The 19,410-nt window shown below is 43.7% G+C and overlaps 1 protein-coding gene across 1 annotated transcript in view; it reads left to right on the top strand.

Annotated features, from left to right (window-relative positions):
• Window positions 1–19,410, top strand: part of LOC144819257 (receptor-type tyrosine-protein phosphatase mu-like) — a 643,238-nt gene that overhangs the window by 383,366 nt on the left and 240,462 nt on the right. Inside the window, exons 4-6 of the mRNA XM_078677226.1 lie at window positions 1,924–2,032; window positions 7,730–7,982; window positions 9,978–10,017. Coding sequence (XP_078533352.1) covers window positions 1,924–2,032; window positions 7,730–7,982; window positions 9,978–10,017 — 402 coding nt within the window. The remainder of the gene's footprint in view (window positions 1–1,923; window positions 2,033–7,729; window positions 7,983–9,977; window positions 10,018–19,410) is intronic.

The following is a 19,410-nucleotide window of genomic DNA, read 5'->3' as shown; positions in this document are numbered from 1 at the left end:
AATCTTAAATGTCCCTGGCCAGCTGCGATGCACACTTCATCCATATTTGCAAATCCTTGTAAAAACATTTTTACGCCCTTCTGTTGATTACGGTGATTACTCTGGGTTCTCCGCCTCTTCCACAACCTATGGCCCACTTCCTTGGACACCTTAATAGCAAGCCAGCTATTATAGGGCTACCTTCATTCTCTTTGATTGCTCTTTGTTGTGCTCTGGGCCGCTTATCAGGGGTGACCCAGCACATTTCCTCCTATTGAGATGCACTGTACCATTCCTTGTTGTACCAAATTGAAACCAATAAAAATTGTTCTGGGAAATAATGGGTATCAGAGCTATCAATGCATTTCCTCAGATTGTTCTAATGGTGACTGTCGACATTGTGAAGTTGTTTGGGGTGAATGTGTACGGTGTGTTGTGTAACTAGTTCTAGAATTGTGAGGTTTGTTGTTGTTTCTTTTAGTGTCAAGAGAGAGTTGGATGACAACATGCACTTGATGAGTGTGAGGACATTATTATGGTATTTAAGGGTATTTTGATGAACTATTTGTGCATTCTGAGAGCATTGTTGGAGCTGTGAGGGCATGAGAGGGTATTCTGAAGGTTTTAAGTTTTTTTGGGGCACTGTAAAGGCGTCTGGATGGCATATGATGCTGCTATGTTGATGCGTAGCAGTGTGGACACTGCTACAGTTGACGTGCTTTGTGCTTGGAGGAAATTGTAAGTGTGGCTTCGGGGTATTATGAGAGTGTCAAAGAGTAACATGACAATGTATTGTTCTAACAATACATGTGAAAGTGCCTCAGTGGCACTGTAAAGGGGTGTGTAGAGACTTTGTGAGACAGTGGAGCACTGTAAGCGCATCAGGTTGGGAGGATTTCAGAACTTGTATGGTTGCACATGAGAATCAACTGGTGTTAATGTGAGCAGGCCTAGAAGTAGCTGAGAATGCCTAGTTTGTTCTAAGGCTGTATTAGGTTTGTTTGGTTTGTGGAAAATGTGAATGTGTTTCAACATATATGGTTGTCTAGGGTTCATTGTTGGGCTATTTGGAGTGTTGTGCATCAATATGTGTTGTGCTTGTCCATAGGTAGTTATGTTGGTGTCTAGGAATAGTTGCAAGGGAATGTGTGGGTGTTTTCAAGGGTGTGAGAGTGCCAGTGGGCTCATGTGTGTTTTTTTTGTGTGCTTAGTGACTCATGGGCAAGTGTGGTATAAATAAAAAGAAGAGTGGTGCAAACATGCAAACGTGCAAGTGCAGTGTGTGACCGTGTGAGTGCAGCATGAACACTGTGCCCGTGTGAGTGGAGAGTGAGCAATATACCTGTGTGCGTTGAGAAGGAGGGTTGTGTCTGTGTTATTTTGCTGCACCTTATATTGTTTTTTGTGAAAACAGTGGCACTTCAAAAGTTGAAGGGCCAGATTATCAAAGAGCTTGCACTGTGGTGGCGGAGGCTCTGCAGTTGTGGTGGAGGCTTTGCAGTCATGGCCAAGGCTTCTCAGTTGTGGTGTAATCTCCGAACTCGTGGTGAAATCTCTGACAATGAGAAACTGCAGTGCAGAGATCCCACAATACAGTGGCAGCTGGCATAGGTAAGGGTGGTGTGGTGGGGCAGGGTGGGGGGAGTCGGCAGACGGCGGGATAGGTAAAATTATTAAAACCACTTACCGCGGCGATGCAATGAGCACAAGATAAAGTGGGTTTATAATTTTTTTATTTCATTTTACCTATGCCATCATCTGTCAACTTCCAGCATCCCCCTCCCCTCCACTGCCCTTACCTGTGCCCGCCACCACTGCCACCATGACTGCGGAACCTTCACCACCACTGCAGGGGCTCTTTGTGAATCGGTCCCGAAGATTATAATGTCAGCTTGCACTGCCAATGGCTGTTTTGTAATTTGTGTTACTTATTTCCGTTCTCAGAACCAGTCATTCCGCCCGTCATTATCCTGAAGAAGTCCAACATGTCTGCCACTGAAAAGATGGTTGTGCTACCTTTGCACCCTGTGCCTGATACCCATGGGCCTATCAGGTAACTGCCCGGCAGATTAATCTACGCTGAGCTATTTTGAATTGTAAAACAACTGTTCACATATTACTGCCGTGCAATTCATTGTTAGATGCACCTCAATGTCCTGTTATTGCATTGCACTGCTGTATGTTACACTTTTAAACCAGCAGATAGGTCTAAATATGTATGCATTCTAGTGGCTCCAGTCAAAACAAGCATTTGTAATGCAATAGGTCCTGCATTTGTGAAAGTTTAAGCTCTTGGCATTGCAAACGACAATTCCTTTTTTTTAAATTTGTTTTGAAAACCAACACATACATAAAAGGCATAAACCTTTACAATTCCAACAGCTCAATCTTTCTCAAATCCGAGACCTATTGCATTGCAAATGCTTGGTATGTGAAGGAGGCAGTCAGAGTATGGAACAGTAAATGAAAATACAGTTTAGAGCAGAGAGGAGGACGACGGGTGGGGGCTCCATTGGATTTTTTTAAATATGTTTTTATGTAGTGCAAACTTTACCCGAAGGTGTCAGAGCGCTTTACAATAGAACCAGATACATTACATGAGGAGTTTTGAGTACATGAATAACAAAATATATTGTGCACCCCCTCAACCAACAAGCAAACACATTTATCTGGCACATTCACGAACCAATGCTTAGTCCTCCCCCCCACAAAAGCTGCAGAGGCATTCTAGGCAAACTCCAGAAAATTACTTTTTTACCTGTACGCCCACTGCTGTCAGTAGGAAAACAGACGTGGGCTATCCTGCGGTTCTCCTGTGCCAAGAAGAGCAAGAGAAACCATATTTGATTAATAAAATATTTCTGAAAAATTTACGAGTATTTCATGATTTCTAAAATTGCCCGTTAAAGCTTTTGAGTGACTGTGGACTTCGCTTGACTCAGTGACAGACAAAACAAGCTGTTTGTGGATTATTCCTACTCTCTGTCTTTCCCAAAACACAGGGGGAGGTTGAAATGTAGCAGAGAAGTAAAAGTTTAAATAAAAGAGTAGGCTCCTGGAAGTGCAGTTCTGCATGCCATGTCCACTAGGGTCTGCTCCTCCATTAGGGCGGAGGAGCGTTGCCCCATTTCTCTCTCACACTGCGAGAAGCAGAAACATAAAATAGTATTTTAAATACCATTTTATGTTTCTGCTTCTCGCACTGCGTGAAAGCAGAAGGGTATGCCTGGTTGGGGAACGGCGGGTGGGCGGGTCAGCGAAGAGTGTCTTGCCCAATGCTGTGGGCTCTGACTGTTTGGTCGGCCCTCTGGGGCTGACCAAACCAGTCTTGCGCACTCTGCCTTCATGGCCTGGGACTGCCGGCCACCTCCCCCCTTAACACACTGACTGAGTTACCTGATTCAACCAGTCAACACATGGGGTCTTTGGAAGTCAGGGGGTACAGGCCCCCCCCCCCCTGGCCGTATTTATTAAAATATAAAAACAAATCAAAATTTTAATAAAATAAACATTTCTGACAATTATTAAAAGATGCACATTTCAGAACATTAGATTGACATCCGTTTCGACATGGTATGATGGGCTAACCTTAACAAATATCTAGTACAGCGTGTTTCCTAACCGAATCTAACATCCTGAAAATTAAAAATGCATTCTAATAATTAAGTCGTACGGCAAGGTCGCCAACCGGTGTCAGATCCTTTTACAGCTGCGCTTTCACGTTCGAAATGCGCATGCGCAACCCAGGGCACGTTTCACCCACGTGCGCTCCCTGAACTCCATTTAACCATAACAGGAGGGCCCAGACACTTGCGCACCTTAGTGACGTCATAGTGTTGTGAGGGGTGGCTACCAGCCTGAGGAAAGCGTAGACTCCCTCCCCCGCACCCTTTAAAATACTGGATATCATATCCTGCCCCTGAAGTTCTGAGAGAGGCCAATGGACCCTCCCGACGGGCGGCCCCTTTCGTGAATGGGCCCGCCTCCCCGTAAGGACCTTAAAATGCTGCTCACCGATTAATGACCTTACCGCCAGACACACATAATAAATACGACATTGCTATACTAAGAGGGAAAAAAGGCCTAAGGAGAAAATTGGTTAATACACAGCAAAGCACAAAACATATACATAATATAGATATTCCTGTAAGCGGGAAAAAAGGCCTAAGGAGAAAATTAGTTAAAATTATCACCGCAACGCACAAAACATTTACATCTGTTCATTCCTCCAGTAAACGGGAAAAAAGGCCTACTGGATCGAGCATATTATTCCTATAATCCGACACATTGCTAAACATTATACCTACCATCGGCTGGCCCCAAGGTCTGCTAAAAAAGGGGATGGAGGGCGGGGAAAATTAGCCCCACGGTGGGGCGAGGAGCGAGCCTGGGAGCGCGGGCACAAAGAGGCCGCTTCCCGCGCTCCCCAGGCTCTTAACCCTTTCGCCGCCGCGGCCCCGCCCCCCCCACCCCGGAAGTGCACAACTACTTCCGGGGCGAGGGCGGGGGCAAGCGACCACGAAAGGGACGGGGTGTGGGAGGGGCCGGGCCCCGCCATGCCTGCGTGGGGGCCGATTGGCCCCCCTTCTCTTTCTCTATGTAGGCTGCCTACAGAGAGAAAAAGGCCTCCCCAAGGCCCACGGCTGGGCGCCATCCCCACCAAACACAACCCTGCCATTACAGCATTGTGAGTGGCTGAGGAGAGGGAGGCTGCCTGTGGCTGCTTCCTGTTCTGGAGAGCAACAGGAAAACGCGGGACCCGGCCAGGAGAAGAGGCAGCGCGGGACCCGGTCAGGTAAGTTAAAAAAAAAGTATAAACCCCTTCCCCCCGCAAACCCATGTAACCCCTCCATCCGCCCCCACCCGCGAGTCATGCCGGCCACGACCGATGTCCACATTAAAGGCTCTGCATGGAGAGACGTGGGACAAACAATTAACTGCAGTAGGCAGCCTCCTCCCTCTCCCCCAACAACAGTTTCTAGGAGAGTATCATGGAGGGAGTTCACAAAGGCAACGCTAAACACCTCTAATGTACTTTTAATGAAGGCCTGTTTCCAATAAACACCACATTGCGCCTAATGCAACAGCACTCTGAAAAGTATAAAATTATTATTCTGCAACAAGGTTTAGGACGGCAGATGTCATCATGGTTGTGAGTAAGCCATGCTGTGTTTAAGAACAGGACGCTCACATAGTACTTGGAAGACAATTCTGGTACTGTTTTTTTAACATGCATGGCAGAGTGTAGACGGGATGTCACCTTGTAACCCTCCGAGCTGGAAGGTAGCCAGCCAGTAGCAGACAATAACATTTCTACCTACCAGAATGAAGGAAACAATTATCTGGAACCAAAATCGATTCTGAAAGGGAGTGGCGGAAGTGGGAAGGTGGGGAGAGGCACCTGAGCAGCCATTATGGATTACCAGTGTGCACGGCAAAACAAAAAACATTCACTAACAAAAAGTAGCCTTACTTGTCAGTGGTATCGCAGGCTGGCAGTGCCCGATTTCGCTGAGCTGTCGATCTCTTCCTTGTCCTCTGAATGGTTTGCGAGCTTAACTCTGCGAAAGTACCATCCGTCACTGCTTTTGATGTAACTTCTAAGAGACTAATTTTTCACAAACATGAGCACCAGTTACAAACAGAAGACTCTATTCATGTTTTTGGAGGATTTTAGGTGGAAGTCAGGCTCGAACCCTGCATTCTCAGCTGGAAGGTCGGTAGCTGTACCCTTACGTCACAACGTCGCCCCCAAGAACAGAAGCATTTTCCATATTGTATACAACTAAGTAATATTTGTGCTTATTTATCTTATGCAATTTACAACCATTGACAATAGTCCATGCTCCTTGTAAGTGTAATGTTACTTGTTGTGTTAAATAGGTGGGTAAATGGGCAGAAATGGGAAAATACCAGATGGGCACAACCCCTGCACCTCTTCAGGACTCTCGCATAGTTTGGTGTTCGGGGCTCAACTGCTTATCATTAACTGAGTAATCTGTAAAAAAAAAAAAAAAAGTAGGCACAATAAAGCGGGTGTGTACTTGTTATGTGCTTCAGGACTCAAGCATAATGTGGTGCTCATCCACTTGAGATGTATCCAATCCAGCCCCTCACTGCGTGCTCTGCATGCTCTGTTTTGCATTAACCCCTTCGATGCTGGCCCGTTTCCGCTGCTGTGCGGTAAACAAACGAACAGGGCGGGGCCGTGACGAACCCCAGCCGTCATCTGCACACGAGCACCGCGGAGCGTGATGGCTGGGGTTCGTCACCAGCATGCAAGGGGTTAACAGAGTAATCTGTAAATCAAAAAACCACAAAAGTAAGTGCCGTGCTAAATATAAAGCATGGCGCATGTGTACTTTGCATGTGTGTACTTGTTTTTGGATGAAGGTATGTGCATGGCAATAAAATAAAAACCATAAAAATAGGCGCAGGGGTAAATATGAAGCATGGTGCACCTGAACCTTTAATGCGTGTGCAAAGAAAGATGAGAGGGGTGCCATGCTAAAACATGATGCGTCGTGCCCAAGTACCAATTTTAAACACGTTTAAAAAAATAATAGTCCCCAACAGGAACACACATAAATTACAGTGTAAGGAAACTGTAGTAGGCCGGTTTTCCTCAACTAAAAAACCGGAAGAGAAGTAAGGGGAGCCCACCTGTAAGGAGCCAGAAAATGTAAGCAACAGAAGAGTGAACCAACTGAACCAGAAGGCTGTAGAAGGCGGGATTATACTCCGTGTGATGTGATTACAACAGGTCTTGCAGACAGCGCATGCAAGCGGATGCTTCACTTAAAAACATAGTCGGAAGCTAAAAAAACAGATTTTCTTGTGTTGCCTCAAGCAGATCATGAATAATTTAAGCCGCCACTGCACAACATGTGCCAAATTAAGTCAAAGAACACAGATTTTACCCAAGGCTTCAGAAATATACCATGATGAAAATAAAAACTGATATTAAGAGGGAAGTTTGTGCTTTCTACCTATATTTGGTCATGATATTGTTAGCTCCAGTGTGCCCACCTAAATTTAGCTATAAGAAGAAACATATACTTAGAGGAGAAACTCCTCTGTTGAGGATCATCCTGATGTCATCTGTTACAACAATGAAGGTTGTCTCTGTACTTTGGTTTGATCTGTTGCCTGATTTTGTGGTGTCGAGGTGCTGGTGGTTCTCAAGGTGGTCGGTGAGGTGTGTGTTAATAGCTTTTTCTAGGACCTTGTCCGGGTATGGTAGTAAGGAGGCTGGGCCTGCTGAGGCTTTGTTCTGGAGGGCATGACAGCTGCGTGCTTCCAGGCTTTTAGGAAAGTGGCTGTATCGATTGAGGTGTTGAGGATGTTGATGGGGGCTTGGATAGTGGGGAGAGAGAGCGCGATATGGAGTGAGAGAGGAGCAATTCTGGAGCTTCTAGGGGTTAGAACTTGAGTCTCAATGCTCCTTGACCTGTCAGAGGACTAATCACTTGTAAGTCCTAGTTGTCTAGGTCCACCACCAACTTAATTATATACGGTAGAGTGTAAACAAGTATATTGTAAACAAAAAAGAGCATTTAGTCTGTCTGACATAAGCCCTTGTATGGTTTTAGTTATATGGAAAATAAATACATGCCAGTTGATGTACCTTTGGCGATATGGTTTCTAGTGGGTCCTGTTTCCCTACAGTGAAATTTGTTATTCTGATTGGTATTAAGGGATTTTTCTGTTCCTTTGTATATTGAATAGTATTGTAATTTCTGTTTTTTAGCGAGTACCAGATAATTGTTTCTCGAAAAAGAAACATGAGTGAAAACATCTGCCAGAGGGAAGACTTGGCCCCCTTCAACAGCAGCCTGGACCAGGATGTCTACATTACAGCAGCTCTTCCTGGTCACAACCTCACAAGCCCAGAGGAGTTTGTCCTTGGAGACGGGACCTACCATCACGGCTACTACAATGCCCCACTCAGGGCGGGGCACAATTACACAGCCTTCCTTCGGGTCATCAGCATCTGGGACCAGGTAACTCAATTTCATTATGTCTTTATTTCGAAGTAAAATTCATAAAAGACAACATACAATACATAAAAAATATAAAACTGCTGCAAACATGTCCCAAGGTATCTAAAAAAGTTGCGAGCATACTACATACAATTCATATCATAGCAGTTAATTTAAATAAGTGATCAATTTCTTGGTACGGATCAGCCACACCCAACCCAAAAATTTAGCCACACAAATCACAGAAAGCTCGGATCTGATATTACGAAGTTTCTGTAGGGCATCAAGATATCCCCCACAATCCAAACTTATGCATAAAGGTTTCAGCCATTTGAGTCGAGGGGCACGGTATGCTGGTCAAGCAAAAAACATATGGCCAATACTTTCTACATAATCGGGACACCAAAAACATTTGTTACTTACATTCTTCACCCACTTAGTAGTGAAAGAATTAGTGGGTAATGTACCTACACGAAACTGGTGATACAGTTTACGATCCAGGGTTTTACATATCAAGTCCCAATAGGGCTCGAGGAAAGGTGTCAACTTATGTGTTAAGAAAAGCCCCGTTAGATTCGTGTCTGAAGAATGGGTAACCAGGATAGATTTTTTCGAGGCCCAAAATAAATCTTTAAAATCTTGTTTTGAGGGGAAACGGGATTGCCCAGGTTTAATCCACAGCTCAGGAAGGCCCATTGTGTATAATACGTGTTTGACTTCCCTGAGCCAGGGGATTCTATGGGCACCCCACAATGATTTGACCTCGTCCAACTCACGGGCGAAGAGGCTAAGCTCTGGAGTCGTCCAAAGGCGACGCCAAAGTGCCACTAATCGAAACTGTGCCATCTCATCTAAGGGTCTGCAACCTAGGTCTAAAAGCAGTGGTTTGGTGGGTGTGGATTGAGGAAGCCCTACCAGGTTCCGTAGAAACCTATTCTGGGCTGTGATCAAAACTGACAAATCCTTGTAGCCCCATATGTCAGCTCCATAGAGGGTTGCTGCATTGACCTTGGCTTCGTAAATTTTTAATGCTGGAGTGATACGTTTAGTCAAGGATTTCTTCTGTTCATGCAATAAACAACCCGTGAGGCGAACAAATTTAAGATTTAATACCTCCAACTGGGGTTTCCAACTAAGTAACTAATCTTTCTACCCTTCCCTAGTGATCTCGATGGAGGAGGCCAGAGATCTGAGGATTATGTAGACGTACGATGGCAGACTGCTGCTCTATATCGTAAATGGGGAAAGGGACAATTTGGAGGCTGGTCCATAATACTGGTTTGTACTAAGTGGAGTGGGCATGCACGTTTTTACTGTATCCCTGGCATCTTTGCTTCTCGTGGATACTATTTCCCTGCATGGAAATCCCCAACTGGCAGAAAGTCATAAAGATTTTGATGTAGCCAGGCAGCGGTGCCATAGCCCCCCTACATGTACCATAACTGAGTGCATGACTATGCCCTGAGTGGGCATGCACCGGGTACTGCTGCCAGCCAGGTACTGTGCACAACCATAGCATTGCCCAGTGTGCAGGACATTTCCTCTCACTGAGCTTCACAAATCTCACACTCTCATACTTGCTCTCACTCTAGAGGAGATATAATGGTCCAACTGTGCTGTTGAAAGCCTGGGCTGGTGGGATGGGCACACCCTTCTGGGTTTTGCAGATTTACTCTTGTTACCATGGTGATGGGAATAGTGCCGAGTGCAGAAGTTGTCTAGTAATAATAATGATGCCACCCTGGTAATACTTCACATCTCCCGGTGATTCTCCGAGAGGCCTGCGGCAGAGTTTGCTTGCTGGAGAAGATTGAAATTTCAATTAAAAAAAATAAAAAGTGTTTACTAGTGGCTGTATTCAGGTGCAGCACTTGAGTGCTCGGTCGACCTGAATGTATATTCATATTCTATGTACGTTGGTGAGTCAGTGACGATTGTTTAATGAAGGCCAGAGTAATCACCTTCCTTTAAATATACACTACGACCAACTTATTCCACTCTTTTATTCTTTTTCAGGACAGGACATACTCCTGCGCCCGCTATGGGGATTTCACAGGTAAGGCCTATGAGTGCGCCTGTGTTTGTAATGAGGTGTTAATCTAGAGTTAAACATGTTTCTAGTAGTCGAAGGGAAGAAAAGCATCTACTTGTGGGAGCTGAAGAAGCGGCTCTCCGGGCGCCTTGGAGGAGAATGTTGGAAACAGAATATTCCGAATGGAAGGAGTCTTGTCCAGTCATGTTCTTGTGTTCGAACAAGGTGCTTCGTCTCTTCTCTTGAGAATGGTGATGAAGGCAGACATGTCAACTTGCCTTGATTGTGGTCACTCGTGATATCCTGTGTTGCACAAGTATCTTCTTAGCAAATTCCAGTTTGTTTAGAATTTGACAGCAGCGTAGACTCTGGGCCTCCCCACTCTCTCCTCAGTCCCCGAACACTAAAACTAAACTGGCTCCTGCAGTGGCCCTGGGATCTGCATCCAAAGTCCAGCTGATCAGTCCATCTTCAGGTGCTCTTGGCAGAACAGGAGGTCTTTGTCAATGATCACAGTCAGAATTTTGAATCCACTTCTTCGTCACTTGCGGTTTATCTCTGAGCACCTCGGCTTTGCCTGTGTTTCATCCTCTTCAGCACCAGGACACCCACTGAGGTAACAGAACATTAAATAGTAGCAGAATCCAAATTAAAATCATTTTGCACCGTGTTTAAGAAGACATTGAGCACATCAGACGCGGATCACTGGAGCCGGTGAGTTGAACGGCAGGCTGGAGCGCAACACACACATCCTCATCATTTAAAATGACCAATGTACCCTAATTGGCCATCATTGTTACAGAATCCTTATTGGAGCCCATTTCAAATTGCAAAGGTGGAGCAGAAAATGCCAGTCACTTGACCACAGAGCTTTCGGCTAGGGCCTAGAACCCTCAGCTCACCCGACAGCTGAGGCATCACCCCAGAGCCGGGAGAGCTGCTGGCCAGTCCCATGTGTGATGAGGCAGACAGCTTTTAAGTCCGCTGTCTGCCAGGGCGCACCCGGCTTAACCCTAGCTATGCTGAGCAGAGGCTTCAAAATGGTGACTGCCAGTGCCAAGGAGACCAGGTGAAAGCTGCGCAGAGGCGAGATGTGGCCTGGGGTAGCTCATGGATACCCCTCACTGAGCGCTTCAAGACACTGGAACAGCAGCTTTATTTATTTATTTATTAAGGAGTTTTATAAAGCGCTAGCCTTACCCGAGGGTATCGGAGCGCTTCACAACAGTTTTTGAGCAAGATTCATACAATAAAGCAGTATTCTACTTATAGGTTCGGAAGTCCAAGTGTGCTGAGCAGCATTGAGGTAGTACGAGAGTCCTGAAATAACCTCATAGAGTGCACGTTGTCTTGGGGTGGATACAGTAAAGCAGTATTCTACATATAGGTTCGGAAGTCCAATTGTGCTGAGCAGCATTGAAGTAGTCTGTGAGTCCTGAGATAACCTCATAGAGTGCACGTTGTCTTGGGGTTGAACCACTTAGGGATCAGCTGCAACATAATGCCCGCTTTAGACCTTGCCTCTTCCCCTCTTTAAGGGTGAGTGCTTACTTCTGCAGGACGTTTGCTTGGGCTTTGAATGGGGCGGCAAAAAGCTGCAAATGTACAAATGAGCATGCATGACACAACCTAGACAGGAAGGCATGGATCTGGCAGAGCTGCACCACTACTACAAAGGTACACTATGGAAAACAGACACAATATGGTATTTCGTAGACCAAAACCTAATGACCTGTCCGATAGGAGAGTTACTCTGGGTGCCCGAATGTGTCAGAATGTGTACGTCTGTCCCATGACCAAGGTAAAGTTAGAGACCTGGGTTACTTTGTCCGACATAAAGGTTTCACAACATATCCATCCCCCATGGCACCCATCATAGGGACCTTTGACCTTTCCTTGAGGCTGGACCGAGCATCTTTCCAGATATGAAAAACTCAGGCATCTTTCTGACTCTGTTCCATCTAACATAATAGGGAAATTCGGTCTTTTCAAAACTACTTACCAAATCAACAACAGAGGCCTCTGTTGTTGCTGTGCTGCGTGCATGGGTGGTTCCGTGACCCTGACGTGCCTGACGTGCCCGAGAGCCGGAGCTTGGAGAGGGAGCTGGGGCTGGAGCACAGAGACCGGAGCAACGCGTGGCTACAGGGGGAAATTGGAGCGTTGTGTGAATGCTTTACCGATCGTTTTCTTGGCCTCCACTGAATCGAGGGCGTCCTGCCTGTAATTACTGCCACCAGTGTTACCCGCCCACCCTCCCCCGAAAGAAGTCTGGATATTGCGCTACATTGCGCATTTTGAGCGCAGCGTGAGTCTCTGCTTGAGCGCCTGCCCAGGGAGGTGGTAGCGCAGCAGGTTCGAAGTGAGGGGGGGAGCAGAGAGTGTGCCCAAGTGCGGCAGAGGAGAAGTGGAAATAGTGTGGAAGGCGCCACCAGGAGGAGTGGTTGAACTTGACTTTACATAACCACATACTCATATCAATTCCGCTGCGTTAATTTGCAAGGTTGTTATTGGAGGAATTTTTCTTGTTTGACTGTATTTAGAGTGAAGAAGGGCACGGCGCATGGCACAAGCACATGGCACAACAGTGACGAATGCACGGTGGATTCAATAGATTTGCCTAACCAATCGGTACAGTCTGTAGGATATAGGGAGCAATGATGTCACCTCAACTTTCCTCATCTCCGCGATTGCTATCACAGACGCCCGATGAAGCAGAAAGCTTGGGATCAAGGAAAAATGAAGAAGTAGCCCCAACCACAGATGGGAGACTAAATGGAATTGATAGTCCGATTTCATATGGAGCCAAGGGTCCAGTGTATGTGGACAATATTGGCGACATTAATGGTGAAAATCAATCTTCAGACCCAAATATGGAATCTTCAGAAACCCCCGCTTTCTCAATGTTGGAGTTAATGTTAATGCTACAAAAATCACTCCAAGGTTTGCTGGAAGTGACTATGTTGAACCATGATATTTTAAAAACTCAGAAAATGCATCTTTTTCAAAATTGAGGGAGAACTACATGGCATTAGGGGGCAAATGCCATCAATGTTAAGACCTGTCTTGGTTCCTGTATTGATAGCCCCGGTGAGGGAGGGGGATGAAGAGGTTGGAAATGTTGATCCCCGGATGGTTAACCTTGATGTTGATCCATCAACTACCAAACATGAAGTTTATGTGTCAAGAAGGCTGATGTTGGTAAAAAAGAAGTGGAGGATATAGAACCAGTGGGTTGCCAAAACGCGCAAAAATGGTAGGAAGAAATGTACAAAGAAATGAGAAAACAAGAGCAAGGAAAATTACTAGGGAGCTTAAGGAACGAATAGGAGTTCCTGAACAAGTATCTAAGTTTGAACCTTTTAAAGTAGTGAGAGAAACAGGAATGACAAGAATACGTGTAGAGGAACCAGCAGGGATGTTAGTAAAAAAGGAGAACTGTAATAGGAAGCAAAACCACCAGGATAAGGAGCTACAAAATATAAACCAATTGCCTCTCAAGGTAGCAAGAACACCTGGTCTTATGACTTCCCCTAATGATAAGTTATTTTGAGGTATTAGCCTGGGGGAAGGGGTAAGACATGATACTCAACTGCCACCGAGGGGATGTAGATTGGAAGGAGAGAAGGATAAAGGGAATAAGTGGCTTTATTTTGAAAAAGTGAGATTGGGAAATGTGGGAAAAAAACCGAAGAAAAGCTCCTATTTAAATAGATCCCACCTTCTTAACTCATTTGCCCACTGCCCAAATTTAAAAGGAATAGGATCTAAAGATCTCCGGCAGGTGGGATTTCAAGCATCCTGTTAGGGCAAGGAGTTTACTAGGGTACAGTTCTATTCTGACCTGGTCCAGACTGCAGTGATAAATGCAGAGAACGAGATACGTAAAGAAGGGATTAGGCTAGTGCCCCAAGAAGAGGCTGTACCAGAATCTAATGCTCCACAACCGAAAACTCTCCTACGTTTCCATGCAGGCCTCGGTAAAAGACAGGTGAAGCTACCTGGAAATGAAGTGGACCAAGGTTTGGAAAACTTCAATATAGTAATAAATAATTCACACCTGATGAAAGCCTGGTAAAATTGGAGCTATATTGCAAGCCCTGCAGGCCCTTCCCAGCGTCAAACGGAGGGAACTGAATTTAACGGGATGCTGAGCGATGTAGAATAGGTAATGGGGCAGCCACATGGCATAAAACTGGTCTCTTGGAATATAAATGGTCTCAGAACACAGTTAAAGCAGGAATTTCTAACAAAGCTTTCGAAAAATAACAAGATCATTTGTATACAAGAGACCTGGCTTTGTGGAGAGCTCCCCGTAGTTGAAGGGTTTTGACAAATCCATTGTCCAGCGATAAAGTCTAGCTCTGGCCGCGTTGCAGGTAGCTCATTGATTTTACTGTCAACAAACTTAGTGATTAGGGTTTCCCAGTTACCTGTGACATGTAAGTGGCTTTTGGCCTGTAGGTTATTGACAACGTTTGTTGACAAAAAATATGGAAATATATTGATCTTGAATGTTTATTTGCAATGGGGCTCACAGGAAGAATATGGGATTGAATTGGGACAGTTTAAGAATGACTTGGATTCATTATGTGATAAATATGGGACTGATTTAATTTTGTTGGTGGGAGATTTTAATCATAAACTGAACCCAAAATTGTTAGACGTTTGGTATACAGAAATTTTGGATTCATACGATATAAAAAAAAGCAGAGTTTTCCGACAATTTAATATCAACTGATGCTGCTAAGCTGGGAAATTATCTAGCGTCAAAAAGTCTATTCGGCTTAAGTGGCAGGAAAGCTCAAGATTGCCCGGCAAAGAAAACTTTTAAATATGGGAGTCATGGGACTATTAAATATGGGACTCAAAATTGCCCTATTGATTATGTTTTTATGCTAGCATGGAACTTTGAATTAGTATCAGATTTTAGGATTAGCCCTTCAGAATGTAGTGACCATAACCTAATAAAATTAGAGTTGGTAATATCCCCCCAGGTTGCTTGTGACAAAGTCAGCTTACAAGAGATGGAATATCCGAAGCGGATAACTACCCTGCTATCGGATATATTTATAGAAAGGTTAACTAGTCTGCAACAAAATGTTAAGTTAGGATGTGTGAGCGGCCAAGACTTATTATATTATGATATGTTGACAAAATAGACCAAGTAGTTAAATGTATCAGTATATAATTAAGAATAGATGTAAGGGCACCCAAGGATAAAGAAAGGAGGCAGGCCAAACAAGGAAATTGGTTTAATATAGATTGCTTAAATAAGAAAAAAGAACTAAGGAGAGAAGAAAGTAGTTTACGCAAAAAATGTGACAAGGCTAGGGCTGAAAATCTCGCCAAATTAAAGAGAGAATATACCTCACTTATCCATAATGCCAAAAGGGTCCACAAAGAATTATGCTGGGGAAAATTATTGGAGGCAATAGAATCTAAGAATATTCATCAGTTCTGGATGCTAATAAAATCAGCGACATAATCTTCTGTTGCCACAATGAATTGTGTCGTGGAAGAGGGGGCATGGGGAGAATATTGTTCCTAGTACAATAAGAACTTTGAACTTAACAAGAGTAGCAGGCCCAGACAACCTCCCAGGCCTGATAATAAATTCAAACCAGTCCTGGTGGGCAGAATTGTTCTCCAAGATGTTTTTAGTAATCTTAGAACTAGGCAAGATTCCCACAAAGTGGAAGGGTGCAATAATTAGGCCGATTCACAAGAAAGGGGATGTATATGCCCTTAAAAATTACAGACTCATTAACCTGTTAGATATAGGAGAAAAGATCTTTGCGAAAATACTATTAGGTAAATTAAAAGATTGAGTAGACCAGGGATCTATTGTACCAGTTGAACAAGAAGGGTTTAAAGAAGGTCACTCCACAATAGATCATTGCTTTGCCCTGTGGGCATTGGCCAGGAAATCCAGCAAAATGGCAAACTGTTTTGCTGCTTTGTTGATTTCAGGGCGGCTTTCGATTCTGTGGATCGTAATAGCCTATGGGAAATCCTGGAAAATTATGGAATACCGAATGGTATATTGAGCATTTTAAAAGAGTTACACAGTGACAACTGGGCCCAGGTCATTAGAGATACGAAGGGGTCACTAACTCATAAAATACCTGTAAAGAACGGTCTTAGACAAGGGTGCGTGTTGGCACCCCTGCTTTTTTCAATTTTTCTAGCAGATCTCCCCGCAGTGCTAGAAATTGAAAAAAGTGCAAGTCCGCGTATTGACAGAAAAAAAGTGCCCTGTCTTTTATACGCCGATGACCTTGTGATCCTTGACCAAACCGTAATGGGACTCCAAAGAAAATTAAATGTCTTTAAAAATTACTGTGATAAAACGTTTTTAAATGTAAACATGGAAAAAACAAAGGTCTTACGATTTGGGAAGAGAGTTAAAAATAAAAATGTTAATTGGTTTTAAGGACAAGATAAATTAGAAATTGTAAGCAAATATAAATACCTAGGCCTTTGGTTTGATAGTGCACTGAAGTGGGATACTCACTTGGAGGCACAACCTGCAAAAGCCTTTTCGTCAGTCTGCGGTCTGAAAAAATGTAACAAAGAATACGGCGACATGCCACATAGACCCATGTTAAAGGCATTTGAAACTATGATCCCCCGCAAGTACTGTATGGTGCAGAAGTGCTTTATTTGAGTGGCAAAAGGGTGTGGGATCGTGAAGAAGGAAAGATTTTTAAAATGCTGCTGTCTTTACCAAATAGTACCATGATTCAAGCAATCAGAATGGAGGTAGGACTAATAGCCTGGAATGTAAAGACCCAAATGCCCCTGGATTCTGGAAACGCCAGGAGCCAGATGGCGTGCAAAAGGTTTCAACATGGTGCAGAGAGGAAATCTTAACGAGCAGCCTTGGTTGGGCACAGGATGTTGGGAAAACCCTCCAGACCGTAGCTGCGCATCTTAATTTGAGCGTTTCGCAGCCATCCCTGGGCAGTCTTTACTAAGAGAATGCTACGAGAACAAGGGCTCCAATACTTTAGATCACAAGACCTTGCCTATTTGAGGGAGAAAAGATGGCTAAGATACGAAATCCTACGGGTTCGTGTGGGTATTAACCCTTGGAAGTCTGAAGGAAAAATAAAAGCAGCATTGATCCAAATGGATGGTATTTGTAAATGTGGCATAGGAGTAAGAAATGATATTTTGCACATACTGCTTGATTGCACATTGATTTTAGCGATATGGAAAGTATTTTTACGTCCAATATTTATAAATATAAGGGGAATTCACGTGCTAAAGCGGCTTGTCTCCTTATGGATATGCCATCCCTAGATATTACAATCACTTTGGGGAAGTTCCTGAAAGCAATACAGGACTTTATAAAGGAGAAATTAAAAGAGGGATGTTGATTTTAAAACTTTTTTAAATGTCCTCCCAAAAGTGAGAATTTATGGATGAGAATTTTATGGATTTATATTTTTGTAAATTGTGTTAAAATTAAATGTGTCTTTTATTATGTTATCACTATGAGGATCCAAAAGCTGTGTATGGTTTTAAAGACTATGGTCTAAATAAACATTATTTATCTCTCTCCACTTACCAAATCCAGAGAGTGATATAATTACCTGCAACTTAGGCATTGAGTCACACAGTTCTACAGAAAGGAGGTATCCACATGGTCGTTCACAGTCTTTGAAAAATTCCTACATTCACTCCCAAAAATATAGCATTGATTCTCCTGAAATTATGGTATAACATCCGGCCCCCTCAGTAAAGCTAGGTCTATCAAAGGCAAATGGAGAAAGACCTTAATAACTCATTAGAGCACAATTATTGGGATACCATTTACGCTAGGGTAAATACCTTTGTACACCATGCACAGGGATGAGAAACTGAACACTAGGGGTGAGCGCCACTCTGCGGATTTCCATGAACACCCTACGAGAATCCATGGGGTTCCGTGAGCAAGCAGAATTGGCTGGCCACACTGCTTCTGCAGGTTTTTAATGACAGGCGCTTTGTCTGCACTGCACTCGAGTAGATTTTCTATTTTAGTTGCAGCTTTCTCAGTGCAAACGGTCGTGACTGTCTATGACCGCCCATGACCCAAAGGTTCTGTGGGTGCTGTCCTAGCACCTGAAAATCCTGCTAAAGAATGCCGATTCTCGCTTGCCAAGTTACTGTTGGTGAGCTGTGTGCGAGAACAAACTCTGCTGCTTGGTGGTTTGCAGAGTTTTGCCAGAACTCCAGATCACAAGCATAAGGTGGAGTGTGCAAAACTCACCCATACTGAAAACATTTCATCAACATTGTGCATTGAGGGCCTGCTTTAAAGTTCAACCATATTACAAGTGCTTTTTATGCCATGGCATGCAGGATTGCAGGATATCTGTCACATGACAGAGTAATCCATCCGTCAAAGTCAGGCTCTAAGTCTCTCAAAAATGCTTTTGCATAGCTCAATTGTTGCTTCAATTCATATTTAAAATAGCCTGTATATGCCAGGCTAGCCTCAGTAATATGTTCCTCAGTACATTTTTCCCATGGGTATTTTCTGTAGTGTTGACCATGGGCAGTTGAATCCTCACTCTGAGAAGAATCTTTTTTTTTTTTTCATTTCAAAAGAATTTTATTGTTATAAAGAGGTAAATGAAGTACATAGTATAAGTAATAGTGATACAAATGATAATAGATTGGTAGCAATCAGAAGCTGACATTCGAAAATGAGTCGTAGCAAATACATCCAAAAATAGAAGCAATCTGCCAAAAAACAGAAAGATGAATCAATTAATAGAAATTAAATGTCTTAGGCCAAGTCACAACCAAGAGTATCACTATCAGCTGGTATAATCAGGGAGAAGAAATTATTAAATGCATGTAATAGATTTACTAGCTACAGCAAGCATTATAAAGCCTCATCAAAACTCTTTTTTTCCTGACAAAACATATTAGCTGTGCAGTGGCTATTTAACCTTTCAAACTGTTCCTAGTTATTCACAGTTTGACCATGTCTTGACATAGACAGTGCCATCTGAGAAAGTTGTTTTCAGCACTAGGCCAGAGGCAGCCAACACTTCTTATTGTTTTGAATTCCTTTGCTGCTTTGATACAGTCCATCAGGGCAAAATAGTGTGTATTATGATAAATCTTGTTGTTTGTATATGTTGAAGTACTGGGTTTTTAGAACACCCAGTGGTGCCAGGGACACACCCTACGACTTCGAGTCCTTCCTGTTTCAGACTACAGAAACACAGAGTCTTCTAGGTGAAGTCAAAGATCGTATTTATTGGCTGCAGCCAGTAACAGGTATCCTAGAAGTACAACACAGTGTATATTCTCAGGAGACTGCTCAATCTTACAAAGCCAGCCTTCTCTTTTTATACAAAATATTATGCTTCAGGCAAACATTCCTTATTTTACAGTTGACCATTCACATATTTT

The sequence above is a fragment of the Lissotriton helveticus genome, chromosome 2_1, assembly GCF_964261635.1.
Source record: "Lissotriton helveticus chromosome 2_1, aLisHel1.1, whole genome shotgun sequence".
NCBI classification, from domain to species: domain Eukaryota; kingdom Metazoa; phylum Chordata; class Amphibia; order Caudata; family Salamandridae; genus Lissotriton; species Lissotriton helveticus.
Note: the sequence above shows the minus strand (reverse complement) of the source record. Positions and strands in the feature narration are given on the sequence as shown.